The sequence below is a fragment of the Onychomys torridus genome, chromosome 6 (assembly GCF_903995425.1).
Source record: "Onychomys torridus chromosome 6, mOncTor1.1, whole genome shotgun sequence".
NCBI classification, from domain to species: Eukaryota; Metazoa; Chordata; class Mammalia; order Rodentia; family Cricetidae; genus Onychomys; species Onychomys torridus.
Genome location: NC_050448.1, coordinates 97,707 through 114,624, shown reverse-complemented (window position 1 = coordinate 114,624; position 16,918 = coordinate 97,707). Strand labels below are relative to the sequence as shown.

The 16,918-nt window shown below is 38.9% G+C and overlaps 1 protein-coding gene and 1 pseudogene across 1 annotated transcript in view; one reads left to right on the top strand and one right to left on the bottom strand.

Moving 5' to 3' along the window:
* The window catches only part of LOC118585278 (ceruloplasmin), a 38,635-nt gene extending 35,289 nt beyond the window's left edge, over nucleotides 1–3,346 (bottom strand). The window contains exon 1 of the mRNA XM_036189619.1: nucleotides 3,106–3,346. Coding sequence (XP_036045512.1) covers nucleotides 3,106–3,251 — 146 coding nt within the window. The 5' untranslated portion in view covers nucleotides 3,252–3,346. The remainder of the gene's footprint in view (nucleotides 1–3,105) is intronic.
* A 12,541-nt stretch (nucleotides 3,347–15,887) lies between these two features.
* LOC118585515 lies at nucleotides 15,888–16,368 on the top strand (annotated as a pseudogene).
* The last annotated feature ends 550 nt before the right edge of the window (nucleotides 16,369–16,918 follow it).

Genomic DNA, 16,918 nt, shown 5'->3' with positions numbered 1-16,918 from the left:
CAGATTGTAGGCACAATTCAGTGTCTTTAGTCTGTAGGATTCAAATTACTGTTTGCTTGTGGCTGATGTCTGCGGCCCTCTCTCAGGTCTTTAAGGCTGCCCATATGCTTCTCAAGTAATCTTTCCAACTTCCAATCAGCAACACTACATAGAATTTCCCTTAATCTCTGTAGCTTCCAGTGTTCACTCCAGCCATGGGAGGACTCTTTGTTCTCCCAACCCCACACACAAGCTAGTTTTCTCCAACTCCACCCAGGCTAGCTATGCTGGTGACTAAAACACTGCTTTTTGTACATGATGTCTCATCCTACCCACAGATTCTAGAGACTAGAACAGGAAAGCTTTTGCAGGACATTTCAGAAATATTGCCTTTAACATACAGAAATCACAGAAAAAAAAAAAAAACGGTTTAATCACAGGCAGCTCACCACCACCACCCCCAACCAGGGGTATATAGTACAAGTCTCAGTGAACTATAAATCAAAATTAGCTAAGTTTTGAAAATATAGCAGGAATACAATGCTAATCAACCTTCTTAGTCAGGAGAAATGGTAATGGTTGTAGCAAAGTGTGGAAAGCATGAAATGTTAAGGTTAAGTACATCCAGAGAGGCTGTCCTGTATGAGGTGTTGTCCCTTACAAACCTCTGTTATTTTTATTTAGCAACCTCAGAGAGTGGGACATTTACGCAATAATGTTAGCCAAATGTTGTACCTCTTTGGAAATTTTAAAAAGAAAAATTTGAGGCAGAGTTTCACATACCTCAGGTTAGACTCAAACTCACTGAATGAATTTGATGACATGAGTACTCCTAGGTATTGGTGAGAAGAGTCTTAGTGTAGATATGAGGGAGAGTACAACCAGAGGCATCTGAAAGAGTCCAGACTGATGCTGGCCATGGGGGAGGGAAGGTGACAGAGTAAGAGAGCTAAGAGGCCAAGAGTCCAAGAGTGAGCCAAGACCAACAGACAGACCTGAATGGCAGGCTTACATATGAAATAGAAGTGGGGGAAGGGAAGGGGAGCCTCTGGGCTGGGGAAGTTTAGGGTATGAGGCAGAGATGAGAAGAACACAGAGAAACCATGGTACTGAGAGAGCCTGTAGGCCAGCTGTGTGCTTTGGTATGCTGATAGACAGCAGAGTTAGCCATTTGTCCTGGGTTTTTGTGATTTGGGGGGGCACCTAACACTCACCATGTAGTCCTTTAATATTTTTAAATTATTTTTTGAGGCAGTGTTAAAATAATTAATTAGGAAGCCATTCAGTTAAGCCAGGCCTAGCAACTTGGGTACCTATATAAGCCAACCAAAAAATAATTTAATGTAAAAAGAGTATCTAAGCTCTTGACATTATAATATAACATTGCCATCTACAAATGTGTTGGACCACTTTCATAACTGTTCTGTAAAGGTATATGTGGCCTGTGGAGTGCAAGTTGAACATATCATGGACCTAACCAATCAGAAACTGCTAAGTAATATCTACCAGAAAATTTCTACTTTAATTAATCAAATGTATTCTCTTAACGTTGATTCTGGAAACATAAAAGTCTTTGGTAACCAGTGAACTGCTTAGGTGTGAGGTAGCTCAATCCATGATTGACAGAATGGTCAGATAAACTTATTATAATATAAATGTGTGTTTTTTGTTTGTTTGTTTTTTGAGACAGGGTCTCTCTTTGTAGAACAATGATAAATAGAAAGCTGAATGATTATAAACAGGGACACGGGTTAGTGGACAATTGAGTAGAACAGTATTTTTCTTTGTTTTAATTAATTAGTGTGTGTGTGTCTCTCTCTCTCTCTCTCTCTCTCTCTGTGTGTGTGTGTGTGTGTGTGTGTGTGTGTGTGTGTGTGTGTATGTGTGTGTTGCTGATAAATGAACCCATGGCATTGAACCCATGCTTGCTAGGTAAGTACTCTACCACTGAGGTATACTCCCATTCCAGTTCTTTTGTGTGTCTGACCCCTTTCCTTGGAAATAAACACTAGATAATTTACATTGTACTTAGTCAGGAAAAGAATGAACCACACAAAACTAGGCTTTTAGTGAAACTAGAAAAATATGTCCAACTCTTGAGAAAAGAATACTATCTCAAAACCAGGTTTAAGAACACGTAAGTTCTATTTATTGTCTTTTTAGCCAGTTATCGACTTAGAACTTTTTCTTACTAAACATTACTAGGTTAATAAAATAACAATTTGATATTATTATTAGCAATGTATTTTTTCTTACCATGAAAAATTCAACCATATATAAAATTAAATAATAATCTTAGTTGCTGCTGCTCATTTGGCTCATTTGAGCTCTCTTGCCATTTTAATGGCAAAAAAAAAAAAAAAATATTTGTTTGAATCCCAAGTTTCCATTTGGTGGCAAATGTTCAGATAATATTAAAAGTGGTGGTGTCAAACTTCAAAGAGACTCTATTATTCTTCTGTATAGAGAATAGTGCTTGATATAAAGTAACTGAAACATAAAGACTTTTAAGTTACATGGCATTTTATCAGAACCTCACAATAAGAAGATAACATTTCTTGCACATGTTATGTGTGAAGTTGTGCTAAGTGCTTTGCAGGCACTTTAAAAATAGCCTTGTGAGGTGTGCTAGCTATCTCATTTTATAGATAAGTACTCAGAAACTGTGAGAGAGATTAGTATCATTCATTTACTGTCCTGAATCACTGAACAAGAATTAAGCAGAAATCATATTTCTTTAAGTTGTATTTCATTTTCATGTTTGATATTTTGAAGGATTAACAACACTGTCACCGTTAGGGACATTCTATAGAGTCATTATTTTAAAGTAAAGAACTTCTGCATCCGGAGAGAGAGCACATTTGGAATACAGATAAAGGAATGACTAACCACAGGAAGGAGTGAAAAAACAGCACAGCACCCTTGGAGTAACAGGAAGGAGCAGGACAGCTGCATAGGAACAAATTTTGGGAATATAAAGGAAACCAGCAAAAGTATTGGTTTTCAAGTTAACATTTTGCATTTTCTATGTTTAACAAATTAAAGAAATACTTTTCTTGTTGGCTTCATTTTTTAAGTTGATAACTTATAAACTTGGCCCATAAACATCAAAGACTAGTGACTTACGTGCCAACTGAAATAAGTTTCTTTTCTCCATTGTCAGAGGCATAGTTCCAAACTGCTTCAATAATTCCAATGTAATAATGTCTATCTCTTGTCCAGGCTACAGGAATATATAAAAACAGAAAAGTACCAAGCAGCAAAAGGTTCATTTTTTTGCCTGTCTTGGAGACTGAGATGCAATACAGTGAAAACAGAAGCAAGCAATTTTATAAATAAGTTTTTCTTTCTTTACTTGCTTGATTGACACAACTTAATGTTGCACAAGAGTAAATAATTTCATTAAAGCAAATAACATTTTCCAACTCAGTTTGCCTCTGGTAAACCAGGAAGCAGGGGGAAAAAAACAGTTCTCAGTTGCCAGGCTTCTCTAAATACAAATGGAATGTCATCAGTTAGTGTTGGACTCACCGAGTGTTCATAACTCTGAGATTTCTTCCATTCGTTGTGTGAATTCCAGGAAGGCAGAGAATATCTCTCAATGCTCCCTTTGTTCTTCTAGCAATTCCAGGTACTACAGCATCCTGCTCAAAGCCAGTTCTTAACAAGTCAAGATAAAATGAATCAAAACATGCAGCTGTTAACTATTCTAGAAGACTAACAAAGTAGTTTTAAAGATATGAAACATGATGTTTAGCATGTCATAAAAGAAGCCAACAAGAATTTCATTCTGAAATTTTATCCACTCTGTGAGATCTGGTCACTTCTATGTAGAAACTTTAGCAAACTGTCCTGGATTTTCATGTAGAAATTAAGAGCAGAACATAATGTGTGTGTGTGTGTGTGTGTGTGTGTGTGTGTGTGAGAGAGAGAGAGAGAGAGAGAGAGAGAGAGAGAGAGAGAGAATGAACATGGGGTAAAGGAAGAAGAAAGAGGAAGAGAAGAAAAAGCAGAAGCAACAGTAACAATAGCAAGGAAGGGGAAGAGGTAGGAAAGAGAAAGGAAAAGAAGAAACCAGCCACAAATAAGTCTGTTTTTAAAGGCAAAGAATGACTTTACTCAATTGAAAAAAACAAAAGCAAACAAACAAAAACAACCTTGTTTATTAGCCTAGAATTTCTCTTCTTGTACTGTGTGTGAGCTTCAAGATAAAAGATGTTTGATAAAAACCGTGCCTTTACTTGTGGTATATATCTAAATATATACAATACTTTTTAAAGCCAAAGACAATCCTGATGATAGCAGTTAATGTTTTGTGTTAATGCAGCTGTTATTGTTATTGTTGTTTTCTTATAGGATACTGTTTAGCATTAAAGACTATTTGCTGAAATAGACTGGTATGGGAAAAGGTGACCTTCCATGTTAATAGATCATTCACTTAGTAAATATTGAATGAGTTCCATTGTGGGCACACAGCAGTGGATAAAACTCCACTGAGCTTACATTCCATTTAGGAGGAACAAACAATAAACACACAAAAATGAAGAACATAATGTCAGTAAGAAGGGCTATGGGGAGAAATAAATCATGAAGAAAAAATAATGAGTACCAGGGAAAATGCTGGGATAAAGTTAAAATCTGACACTATCAAGATTCTTACCCTCAGCTTACATTTCCTCCTCAAAGGGCAATCATCCAGATTAATTTAAATGACCTTGTAAGATGGTAATAACAGTGTGTGTGTGTGTGTGTGTGTGTGTGTGTGTGTGTGTGTGTGTTAATGGGATTGAACACAGGGCTTTAGGCATCTTTATGCATATCAGGCAAGTGCTCTACCACTAAGCCTAGTCCTAGCTAGTAATAGTCTTAGATAAATGACTTGATACAGAAAACTGAGTCATAAAACCTAGGGTGTCCTAAGCCTCCTTCTAGGCTTTCCTTGAACAATTCTCCTCTCACATTCACAGAGCAGACAGGAGAAGGTCTGAAATCATGTGCAGAATTCACTGGTCAAGCTCTATGCCTTGTATGAAACTTCTTCCCAAAGGCTCTTTTCTCCATAGATGGGCCATATAGGGGGCATCTCTTAGCAGTTCATTCTCTAGAGGAAGAGGTGTGCTTTTTTTTTTGATGTGTTTTGTTTTTTTGAGACAGGGTTTCTCTCTGTAGATTTGGAGTCTGTCCTGGAAGTTACTCTGTAGGCCAGACTGGCCTTGAACTCACAGAGACTCACCTGGCTCTGCCTCCTAAGTGCTGGGATTAAAGACTTGCACCACCACCACCACCCGGCCAAGGGGTGTGCTTTTAATTGGCAAGAAGCCACTGCATGATCCTGTAGATATCTTATTTGTTTCAATGTTTAAATTTACTGTGGGATTAAGATGGCCAGAGCAGCCATCTCCAGAGTGACTTCTTTCCAAAAATTTTACCATTCAGGATCAAATAATTAAGGGCTCCAGAAGTATACCTATAGGACCCTTCACAGTGATGGTGGAATTAAATGGTTAAACACTAACCCCAACTGGTGTCAGTGAGTCCTTTATATATAGTATAAGAGTAATCATTGAGTGTGCTGGTTATTTTTCCCATTGAAAAGCAGGTGGCTGCTGTGTGGCAAGAAGTGGGGACAATCTACACTTTAGGAACTACATAAGAGGGAGAAGTTCTAAGCAACCAGATGTGTGCAGAGGCATTAAACACCACACATCTCTCCCCAGAATTGATATGTAAAAGGAAACTTTGGATAATTGTGTAGTTGAGGATTCTCTGCACTCAAAAAGTACAACACAACAATACAAATTGAGTTGACAAGAAATGTGAGCAGGAGTATAAAAAGAAACTCAGCAAAGGTAGAGCAAAACAAGAGATGCCTCCCAAGCCTCAAGCAGCATGTCCCTTAGCTGTGCCTGTCAGAAGGTCTTCACTTCAGAACCTCAGGGTACGCTTTTGCTGTTATAAAGAAGCATCATGTGTCTAAGCTAACTGTTTGGTGATGTCAGTGAAGTTATACAACATGTTTCAATCATTTTCCACAGCTTCTTTTTCATTGTCTTAATGATTTATGGACTGAGGGAATCTCTTCTACATTTAGCATCAAGATTATGAAGTTGATGATAACTGAAATCAAGGGGGGCATGCCCTCCTACTAATCCCACTTTGGTTTATTTCTGTAAGCCAGGATGAAATCTCTCTGAACCTCTAGTATTCCTGTTCATATTTTTTTTTATGGGTCCAGTGAGAACTGTTAATCTGTATGTTAATGGAATTACTAAAGATGAGTCACCACTAAGGGTTGTCCTTTACTCTGACATTAGGAGATTTAGTATAAAACAGGAAGGCATTCTCTCTAGAGCAGTCAGCCCACCACCTTGCTTGCTTTTGCAGAGGAAATTGTGCAACTCCAGAACTTTATCAGTGATGTGGACACCTACAGGACTTTCATTATGTGTACACTGACTTAGCCCCACACAATGTGAATGCTTCCAAGCTTTTCTGTACTATTGATTGTTTCATGGTTGCTTAGGGATGGAGTTCTCAGAAGATTGATTGCTTCATACTCCTTTGGCTGCCTAGTCATAGGTCATGACCCAGCTCATCTGTTCTGATACACAAAGCACTCACAGGTGAGAGAAGGAAAGTCCAGGCTTGCTGCTTCAAGAAAGCCTTGTTGCTGTCAAAGCTGACAGCACACTGTAAAACAAAAGGATATTTTTAATTTTTAAATGGTAGAACGTTTTAAATTAATTTTTCATTTTTATTCTCTTACTGCCTTGAGCTATCGCAAAGATACAAAGCATCTGGCTTATCAACAGTGAACAAAACCCTAAATACTGAGGTGGGTTAATTTGGATCTTTGTTTGTTTTCTGTTTCTGTTTTGCTATTGGGTTATTTTTTTGTTTCTTTGTTTGGTTTTGAGACAAGTTCTTACTCTATAATTCAGGATGATCTGGAACTCACTAGACTTGAACTCATGTTGAGCCTTCTATATCAGCCTCCCAAGTGGCAGGAGCAACTGTGTCTAACTAAAGACTTTTTTCTTGGGGTTAGGGAAGGTGAGGCTATGTATCCTTGGTTGGCCTGAAACTTTCTGTATAGGCTAAGTTGGCCTCAAACTCACACAGTTCTGCTTGTCTCTTCCTCTGTCTTCCAATTGATGGGATTACAGGCAGGAGCCACCACTAACTATCCATTAACTAATAGAATTACTTTATAATAATAGAAACATATCTTTTAGACTTGATTACCTCAAACTTCAAAGGGCAATTGTTGAAATACTCTAGCTCTTAACATATCTGACTTTTTGCTTCTGCTCTATGAGGTGATAGACACTGCAAAGTTCTTAAATATTGTTTTGTGCCAGGACTTACTTTGTACAAAGTAATTGAATGATGACATAAACCAGTGCACCTCAAATTTTAAGAAGTTTATTGATGCTCACAGTTCCTCTTGAAGCAAGAGAGCAGCATGCTACATAGGGACATGCAAGGAAAAGCCTGAAGCTCATCAAGAGAAACCAGCAGAAATAAAGAGAAACAGACTGCTGGGCTGGCCTTTACTGGGAGTGCAGGGTAAACAGTTTCAGATTGACTAATTGAAAAAGCCTAATTTCTTTAAGAGCATGTGGGAGCCTGTTTTCAGCTTCCTTGTGGCTTTACCCAGCAGGTCCACATAGAGAGGATGATTAGGACCATGGGCCTGAGTGTAGGAGTCTGAGATGGTCTGCACTTGCTGTGCTGGGGGGAATATTTTGCTCCACCCCTTGGCATCTCTATAAATTCCCTGGGCAGAGACAGGACTCCTTGGAATAGGTTTCAGGCCTTCTCAAGGCTAATCTTTATTTTCTATCTGATTATCTCCACAATCTAAATCGTTCTAATATTTCCTGCTGCTTGCACTCAAGAAAACTCTGAGGAACTGTGCGGTTGGTGGGTAAATGCCCCGCAAGGGCAGAAGTGCTGTCCCTATGTCTAGCATCTAGTTCTGTGCTGAGTTTGGAATAGAGAAAACACTGGCTTGGTGCATGAGAATCAAATAAAGCAGGTTTTGGGGAGTATGTGAAAGACCTGTTCACCAAGAAGTTCTTTACTACCCTTGTGAATTAACTTACTTTAGAAAGTTTTTCTCTAGTCAGAGAAATTTCCCCTCCCAAAAAATGTTATAGCACCATGGAGTATGAAGAAATTATATAAAAGAGTATATACTTCCTATTAGAAGTAATGTATATGTAGATGTCTCCTTCATTAGGCAAAGCCTGTTGTGTATTAAATCCCAATACACAAATTAAATCCTACTTGAAAGAGTTTTAAACATATAATTTAATCAAAGTTGAAAGAAAAAAAATGTAAATTACTGTAATAGTCACATTTCTTCAATGATCACTCTATGTGAAGCTCTGTGCCAAGAATCATATAATTCTCTTATTATTTCCCCCCTACACAACTGATTAGGTAAATAAATTGTTTCTAAGGCTACTGTAGAAAATTGTCATGCACTTAGTGTCTAGTACAACACAAATTTGCCTTATAGTTCCATATGTCTGAAATATGTATCACTGGGCTAAAATCAAGGCTGAAGGAGGCTGTACACCTTCTGGGAGGCTATGGTGAGAATCTGTCACTTTCTTGGTGGTCATGAACTCTAATCCTCTAAAAATGTAAGACCAAAATAAACCCCTTCTTCTATAAGTTGCCATAGCCATTGTATCTTATCACAGTAATCAAAGAGTAACTAAGACACCCAAAAACTCTAATTTGTGCTATTCTTAAATTTCTGGGCATGGGCCATCCTCTGAGGCATAGTAGTTCTAACAGGAGCAATACCCTTAAAGAAAAACTTACTTTCCTTCCTCCGAAGACATCAACTATCCACAGTTCCTCAGTGTCTTAGTTGCTGTTCTGTTGCTGTGTAGTGACACCATAACCAAGACAACTTATAAAGAAAAAGTTTAATTGGTGACTTGCTTATAACTTTAGAGGGCTAGTCCATTTCCATCATGGAGGGGAGCATGGTGGTACAGAGGCAGGTATAGTACTGAAACAGTAGCTGAGAGCTCACGTCTGATCCATAATTTGCAGGCAGAGAAAGAGAATAGTCTTTTGAAAACTCAAAGTCTTTTGAAAGTCTTTTGAAAAAAGTCTTTTGAAAACTCAAGATCCACCCCTAGTGCTACACCTCCTCCAACAAAGCCACAACTCATAATGCTTCCTAAACAGCCCACCAATTAGGGACTATGCATTCAAATTTATGAGCCTATGGGGGTCATTCACATTCAAATTACCATACTCAGCAGTTCATGAATCCTTCCTACTCCATGATAGAATGTTGACTAGCTTAGTCATGTGCAGATAGCCATAGATGTTGTGAGTTTATTTATGAGTGCAGTGGTCTTGTCATATCCAGAAGACACCATTTCATTCTGGTCCCTCCTGACCTCTGGCTTTTAAAACCTTTCCACCTCCTGTTCTGCAATGAGGTCCATGAGCCTTGGTTTAGTGGTTTAGATGTCCCATTTGTGGCTGAACAGACTACATTTGACCTTTGACCAATTGTGAGTTTCTGCATTAGCCACCATCCACTGCAAAAAGAAACTTCTCTGATAATGCCTGAAACCTTCACTAATCTATGGGTAGACAGACATGAGTAGTATGTGATAGGAAATCACAACATGTCCACACGGTTGGGCTTGCCCAGCAGACTGCCTAGTTATTTCCGGTATAAAATAGCCATTTCCAGATCAAAACATCTTGCAGGACTGGGACTCCGTGGCTTTACATGGTTGTGTAAAGCAAGTGCGAGCGGCCATGTAATCAACGTGCATGCGTGGAGTAGCCACAAGCCGTCCTGTATGCATGCGCAGCCCACTCTTTAAAAAGCCGGCGCCATTTTGCATAGGTCTCTCTCTTCTCTTCTTATCTCCTTAACCACGTGTGTGTTTCACACAGGGCTGTCACGTCTCTTCTACCCTATATTAATAAACAGTTCTTCTGTGGATTTGTCATGTTCGGGACATGTTCCTCACGGGGTAAGAGAGCCAAAATAACTAACATTATGTCCATTTAGTAGAATAATAGAAATAGGTTCACTCCTGGGTTCTTTGAGACCCCAAGCTCTGATTTCATAATCAGATTGTAGTAGTTCCTTCTGTGGAGAGGGCATTAAATTCAATGAGCAAGTACCTAGTTACTTCAATAATATTTATGCAGTGGTAAACTAATATTCATGGACTTATCTTTCCATGGTATTCACTATTGAAGTTCATGGGATTCACAGCTGAGTAAGACTGTGTTTTCTCCTCCATGCCCAACAATCAGGATAGTACCTCCCTTTGAAAACTACCCAACAGGGGAGGAACTTCCTGATAAGTACGGATTTGATTTCTTCATGCCCCATGACCATGACTTAATATCTTACTTGTATTAGGGTCTCACTGTAGCAGGAATCTTAACAGGTCTTATTAATAAGAACAAACATGAGCCAGTTATTGGGGTGAATGCTGGAAGATCAGAGAGACAAAACAAGCCACAACTTCTTCACCTTGCCAGTTCCTCAGCTGGTCTTGTTTTCTCAGACTGCAAACTTCTGAGTCCTCATCCAAATGAATCTCAGCTGAACTGTGCTGCTTCAAAGCCTAAAAGCTTAACCAGCCAAATGCTTCTAGTTTCTGGTCTTCTTGCCTTATATAATCTTTCTCTTTCTGCCCACACTCCCTGGGATTAAAGGCTCACTTTCTGGGATTAAAGGCAAGTGTCACCATGCCTGGCTGTTTCCAATGTGGCCTTGAATTCACAGAGATCCACCTGGCTCTGCCTCTCAAGTGCTGGGATTAAAGGCGTGCACCACCACCGCCCAGCTTCTGCTATGGCTTGCTCTGACCCATTTTCTAGCCACCATTTTTGATTCTGTATCTAGTGGCTGTCTGTTCTCTGACCCCAGATAAATTTATTAGGGTGCACAATATTTTAGGGAACACAATACCACCACATTTCCCCTTTTATTGTCTAAATTTTAAAAAAAGGTTATAACTAATACAAGAAAAACTATCCAATAAGTATATAAAATATATACAGTCAAGAATTACATTAACAATGTCTAGTCTATTAACATTTGAAAAATTCAGATAAAAATTCCATTATATATATTAGCAATGTCCAGTCCAGTAACATTTGATAAACTCAGACAAAAAAATTTTCATTACTTATCCTTTTTAAAACAAGTAGTTCCTTTTTAAAAGTAGATTAAAAAATTGATCTTTTTGGGTTAATTGTCAAGTCCTGTATCATTTGTCCAGTCTCTATAAATGGGAAAGTGCAGGGCTGTCCCAAGTCCTTATTCGAGTAGTCTGTCAAGCTGGATCATCTCAGCTAGCCATCTCAAAATTGTCCTAAGCAGTTTGTAGTCCAAAGTCAATCTTTTGGTGGTGTTAATCAGCTTAATGGCTTTATCATAGTCCATGTGGAATCATCTTTGTGGGGTCCAGTCATCTTTTTGAAGATTTCAAAGTCATTGTTAAGCGAGACCATGGTTCCTGTGGTTTTGTTTTTGTTTGTTTGTTTGTTTGTTTGTGCCTCCTCTGTGGTTTGGAGCAATTACAGTCTGATAAATGTCTGTCTCTTGGAACATTGAGTGTTCTTCCCTAGAAGAGAAAATCTTCACAGCAATTTCTCCCCACCATTTGTCTTGCCAAACTTTTCCAAACTGACCTTTGCTGATGCCTTCTTGTAACATGATGGTCCTGGCAATTCTTCTCTGAACTAGCAGTAGTAAACACTTCATCCCAGGTAGCAGCATCACCACATTCACCAACACCATGAAAAAGAGCTGGCAACTCAGAGCAGCAGCTGCTGCCTCCATAGTTCCACCGCCACTGTTTGTGGCTGGGTCCTGGGCCAAAACGTCTCCTTAGCAAGCCTCCTAGGCTGGCCTCAAACTCGGGGTCCTCCTGCCTCTGCCTCTGTCAGCAAATTCTACCAGTGTGTGCCACCACAACTGGCTGAGGGTAGCTCGGGCCTGAGCTGGGGCCTGAAAGACCACAGGCAAGAGGCTTTTTCATTAATTCATACCACAAACGTTGGGCGCCAGATGTAGCAGGAATCTTAACAGGTCTTATTAATAAGAACAAACATGAGGCCAGTTATTGGGGTGAATTCTGGAAGATCAGAAAGACAGAACAAGCCACTGCTTCCTTACCTCGCCAGTTCCTCAGCTGGTCTTGTTTCCTCAGACTGCAAGCTTCTGAGTCCTCATCCAGTCTCACTACCAATTTCTGGTGGTAACCTAGAGCAAAAATAGCCTTTATTATTTTGGAGGTGTCTAGGATACCTCTGAATAACAACTTGAGTGGAGGAATCTCATACGAGAAACTGGGCTTTTTATTTGGCAACTTCTGACTTCTGGGGTGAGTGTAATTGTAATTTCTTGTATAAGTAACTGCAATTAAAATTTTTATGTGAGTTTGTGTGTGTGTGTGTGTGTGTGTGTGTGTGTGTGTGTGTGTGTGTGTGTGTGTATTTAGGTTTCCATATGACCTTTACAACCAGTGCACAGTGTAAGTTATCCCCCCCAACCTTCTTCTTTATCCTCTCCTCCCATCCTCTTTCTCAAGCTGATTAACAGTTTTCTTTGAAACACAGATTTTTAATTTCATTAAGCCCCCCTTGTTTATTGTTTGTCTTATTTCCTGGACAATTGAAATCAAGGAGCTCTTATGTGAGACTATGTCTAGAAGTGTACTCCCTATTCTTGTTTCTTTAAAATATTTCAGACTTTGATGTCTAACTCTGAAGATCAATTTCAGTGATCTGAAAGATCAATTTTCATTTTTCTATATGAAGATATGTAGTTTTCCCAATAATATTGTTAAAAATCATTTGTAACCCCCACTTTTTCCTTTGAAAACTTTCCCTTGCCTTGGTCTCTTTGAATATGTTCCTGTCACAACTATTTATTCCTTTTGCAATGTTGTGCTCTCCCCAATTAAATCTCACTTCTTTGAAAATCTCTGTTTTTCTGTTACTTAGGTTGACAACAATTTTCAAGACACCAGCAAATGTTCATTCAGTAAGTACCGGGACACTTACCCCACAAGAAGAAGGTACCTTTAGGCAATTAGCTATGACTCACTTCAAAACCAGGTTAGAAACATCAAAGGACTGTCCCACTCTGTCCAGGAAATGCAGAGAGAAAAGCCCAGGGTAACATCACACTAAATCAGTTAAATTAGACCTCAAGGTTGAGAGACTAATGAGTGACTACAAGGAGAGCTGGTGACAGGAGGCTCTGTGATACACAGAGGTCATTCTTAATTGGGGTCTGTGGAAAGTACTTGAGTATAGAATCTGGAATGAGAGTCAATGGGTCACTGTTGAAATCTAACTTTCGTTACTTTCCATTTACAAATACTAAGGGAGATACTTAGTCCTGTTAATACTATATTCCACTTCCTTATAGCACATACTATTGTTCTAGGAATATTAGAGGCATTTCCCAAACTGAGCTATTCAAATACACTATAACCAGATTTTAACTATATTCTCATTTGTCCCAAGTTTTAATGACATTATACAAAGTTATGAACATGTTAATAATCCCAGTGTCTATCTTTTAGCTTCAAATCACTATGGGCAGCAGAGAAGGTTTTAAAGAAGACCAAGCAGATGCCATAACAGGCTGCTCAGTTTTCTCTCAGAAATCAGGCCTCAATTTCAGTTTCCTGAGACTTGAGCAAGCAGTTTCTGGGAGAGCCATGAACAAAAGACAGTCCTTGTAGTACTTCCCTTTCTGCACGTACTCTGACTGCTCAAAGTTCAGCCAGGTGTTTACTGTCTGGGACCCCTCATTATGTCCATGGCAGCTCAAGGGCAGAGCCTGGACCACTGAGCCAGCCCCCAAGGTCAGTATAGGCCAGCCAGCCCCCTTGGCAGCTCAAGGACAAAGCCTGGGACTTGTCCCAGACAGCCCCCAAAATGATAATTGTGACTCACTCCCAACCAATAAATTCAAAGGTTACATACCCTCATCCAATTAAAAGAGAACAGAGATAAAAAATTAACCAATTCAAATTACATCCGTGCAAAAGCCCCAACCCCCGCAAACGCCCTGAAGGGCTTGGAGTTTTAGCCTTTAAATAGCTAGCCACAAATGAAAGAGCAACTCCTTCCTGCCTCACTGTATTGGGTGTAGGAGTGAGTTCCCTGTCTAGACTTGTAAACTTAAACAATAAACCTTGCTGTTTTATTCTGGACATCCACAGTCTTCGGTGGTATCTTTGGGGTCATGATCTGGGCATAACAATGGGAGGTAGAGCTAGGTCAGACATAATGAGAATTTATTATGTTATTCTGCCTACTTTATTATATAATATTCCACACAATGAAACCTCTTATGATAGAAAATAAAGTTTAAAAGGAATTAAATCTGTTCACTGGAGGATAGGAAGGGAAACAACATTCTCAATAAGGCTTTGTGCAAATCAAATCTTGCATGCTTTTTAAATTTATCTCTATAATAGACCCTTTACATTAGTAAACTATGAACATAACACATCTAGAATTCAGGAAAAGTTTGCTTCAACTTTTAACAATATTATAAAAGACAAACTCTACTAATATCAAGTAGTCACATTAAATATCTGAGGCATTCAAGGCAAAGACTATAATTGATGCTAACTTATATATTAATGTTTATGTAAAAGATTAAGGTAAAAAAGAAATGCCTTATAAATAAATAAATTATACTTACTTGAAACCCTGGAAGCATAAATTTTCAAATGCTCATAATAACTCAGTTAAATTTTGAGTAGAATATGTTAATGAAAAAGAACTGTGGGGTAAGAGGCAGCAGTTCATGCTGAATATATAAAGTGACTAAAAATATGGAAAAAGAGATACCACAACTGTGCAAGGTATTGCAAAGCTAGCCAGTGACACCTGCTCCCACATGGCTATTTTACAAGAAATAGTAAAAGTACACTAGACCCATATCATAAGCATTGTTTACCTTGAACCTGCTTCCTTAGTTAATCCATAGAACCTATCTTTATGGAAGCTGTCACTTGTACTTTACAAGGGTTTTGTTGTAATCATGTCTTTAACTTCCTTGTACACACAGGATTGAGTTAGTTATCACCAGGAAACTTTCTTCCAAATTGTGTTATGCTTAAATGTGCCTAAAGTAAACTACTCTGTATCAGACGTTCATAATTTGAGTCAATACTGGCTACTGAATTGTGTTGAACAAGACTTCCTTCTTGCCTCCTCTGGATCAGCACTCTGCTGGCCACAGTGTTTTCAGAAACCCCTCTATTTCTCCACAAAAAATAACAAAACAAAGCAAAAAACCAGTATGTCTAAAAGTTTGTTTGCTAGGTGATTATTGATCCATTCAAATTGACAATCAATATTAAAGTTCACAAGTATCAGAAGCAAAACCAGAACCTAGCTCCTCAGCATATACACTTTCTCTCCTAGGGCACCCTCACTTCTACTTTGGTACTGGTCCATCTGCTTCATCTGTCCAAACTCAGTGTCCCATCTTGGAAATAAATTTTATTTACAAATTCTTTCTCCAGGTCATTTTTGTAGTCTATTGGTCGCTCCTCTGGAACAATAACCACATTTAAGAAAGATTGCCTATGTCCCAGGATACCAACTGAAGTTGTTGAGTTTTGTACCAGGACAAAGAATTGGATGAGTTAGAAATAGAAATACAGACAATTTATTAGGAAATGGAAAGTACTTCTGAGAATTGGAGTGGGTTGGTGAGTTAGGGAAAGCACTGGGATTTTCTCAAACACCCTCATTTTATTATGCTAGCCCAGAAGGAGAAGGGTTTCCATCCTTCTAACTATTAGTTTCTTCTCTTTTATAAAAATATTCATTTAAAAAGGGGCGTGGCAGCCATCTTCCAGTAACTCGCCAAACTGATGAACACAAAGGGAAAGAGGAGGGGTATGTTCTGCAGGCCTTTAGGAAACATGGAGTTGTTCCTTTGGCCACTTACGTGCAAATCTATAAGAAAGGCGATATTGTAGACATCAAGGGAATGGGCACTGTTCAAAAAGAAATGCCTCATAAGGGTTACCATGGCAAAACCGGAAGAGTCTACAATGTCACCCACCATGCATGGGCATCATTGTACAAAAGCAAGTTAAGGGCAAGATTCTTGCCAAGAGAATTAACATGCAGATTGAGCACATCAAGCACTCTAACAGCCGAGACAGCTTCCTGAAGCTGGTGAAGGAGAATGACCAGAAGAAAAAGGAAGCCAAAGAGAAGGGCACCTGGATTCACCTGAAGCCCCACCCCACCCCACCCAGAGAAGCACACTTTGTGAGGACTAATGGGAAGGAGCCTGAGATGCCAGAGCCCATTCCATATGAATTCATGGCCTAATGTACAAAAAGAAATAAAAGACCTGGACTATAAAGGGCAAAAAAAAAATTCTTTTAAAAATTTCATTTTTTATGAGTGGATATTTTACCTGCGTGTATGTCTGTAAATCATATGCATACAATATCCATAGAGGTCAGAATAGGATGTTGAATCCTTTGGAAATGAAGTTATAGATAGCTGTGAGCCTCTCTATGCAGGTGCTGGGAGTTGACCTCCCTCTGACATCTTCTGGAAGAGCAGCTAGTGATCTTAACCGCTGAGAAACACAACTGGCTTCTTTTAGATGTTAACCTTGATTTATTTAGCTTTCTTTAGTCCCTGCTCACCATCACTGCATCAAAGACTTAATGTTCTTTCTCCCAAACTTTAGCTGTATTGGAATAACAGTGGAATAGTTTATCCCATGAACTGAATAGAGCATGATTTGGTGGCTTTGTTTTTAGAGATAATCCGGAGTATTAGATGAGAAACTTTGATTAACCTAGTAACCTAAGAAGGAATACATAAGGAATTATTTATTTTAAATTGAGTCACTGCCCTCTTAAATATG